Below are 291 nucleotides of genomic sequence, written 5' to 3' on the forward strand. Positions count from 1 at the left end.
CCGACGCCGTCCGGGCTGGTGCTGCTGCTTCTCCTGTCACTGGTAAGCCGCGTCCGGGCACAGCCACCTGACCCCGGCCGGGCCTTGCTGTCCCCGGATCTCGCGGGGGTTGCAGGGGTCCCCGCCGAAGAAGCCATAGTGCTGGCGAACCGCGGGCTCCGGGTGCCCTTCGGCCGTGAGGTCTGGCTGGATCCGTTGCAGGACCTAGTGCTGCAGGTGCAACCGGGGGATCGGTGCGCAGTGACCGTGCTAGACAATGACGCGCTGGCCCAGCGGCCCGGCCGCCTGAGT

General features: G+C 70.4%; 1 protein-coding gene across 1 annotated transcript in view; it reads left to right on the top strand.

Moving 5' to 3' along the window:
* The window catches only part of FREM2 (FRAS1 related extracellular matrix protein 2), a gene marked incomplete at its 5' end in the record, with an annotated part of 154523 nt that continues 154232 nt past the window's right edge, over window positions 1-291 (top strand). The window contains one exon of the mRNA XM_010835728.1: window positions 1-287. Coding sequence (XP_010834030.1) covers window positions 1-287 — 287 coding nt within the window. The remainder of the gene's footprint in view (window positions 288-291) is intronic.

The sequence above is a fragment of the Bison bison genome, unplaced genomic scaffold, assembly GCF_000754665.1.
Source record: "Bison bison bison isolate TAMUID 2011002044 unplaced genomic scaffold, Bison_UMD1.0 scf7180017864048, whole genome shotgun sequence".
Lineage (NCBI taxonomy): Eukaryota > Metazoa > Chordata > Mammalia > Artiodactyla > Bovidae > Bison > Bison bison.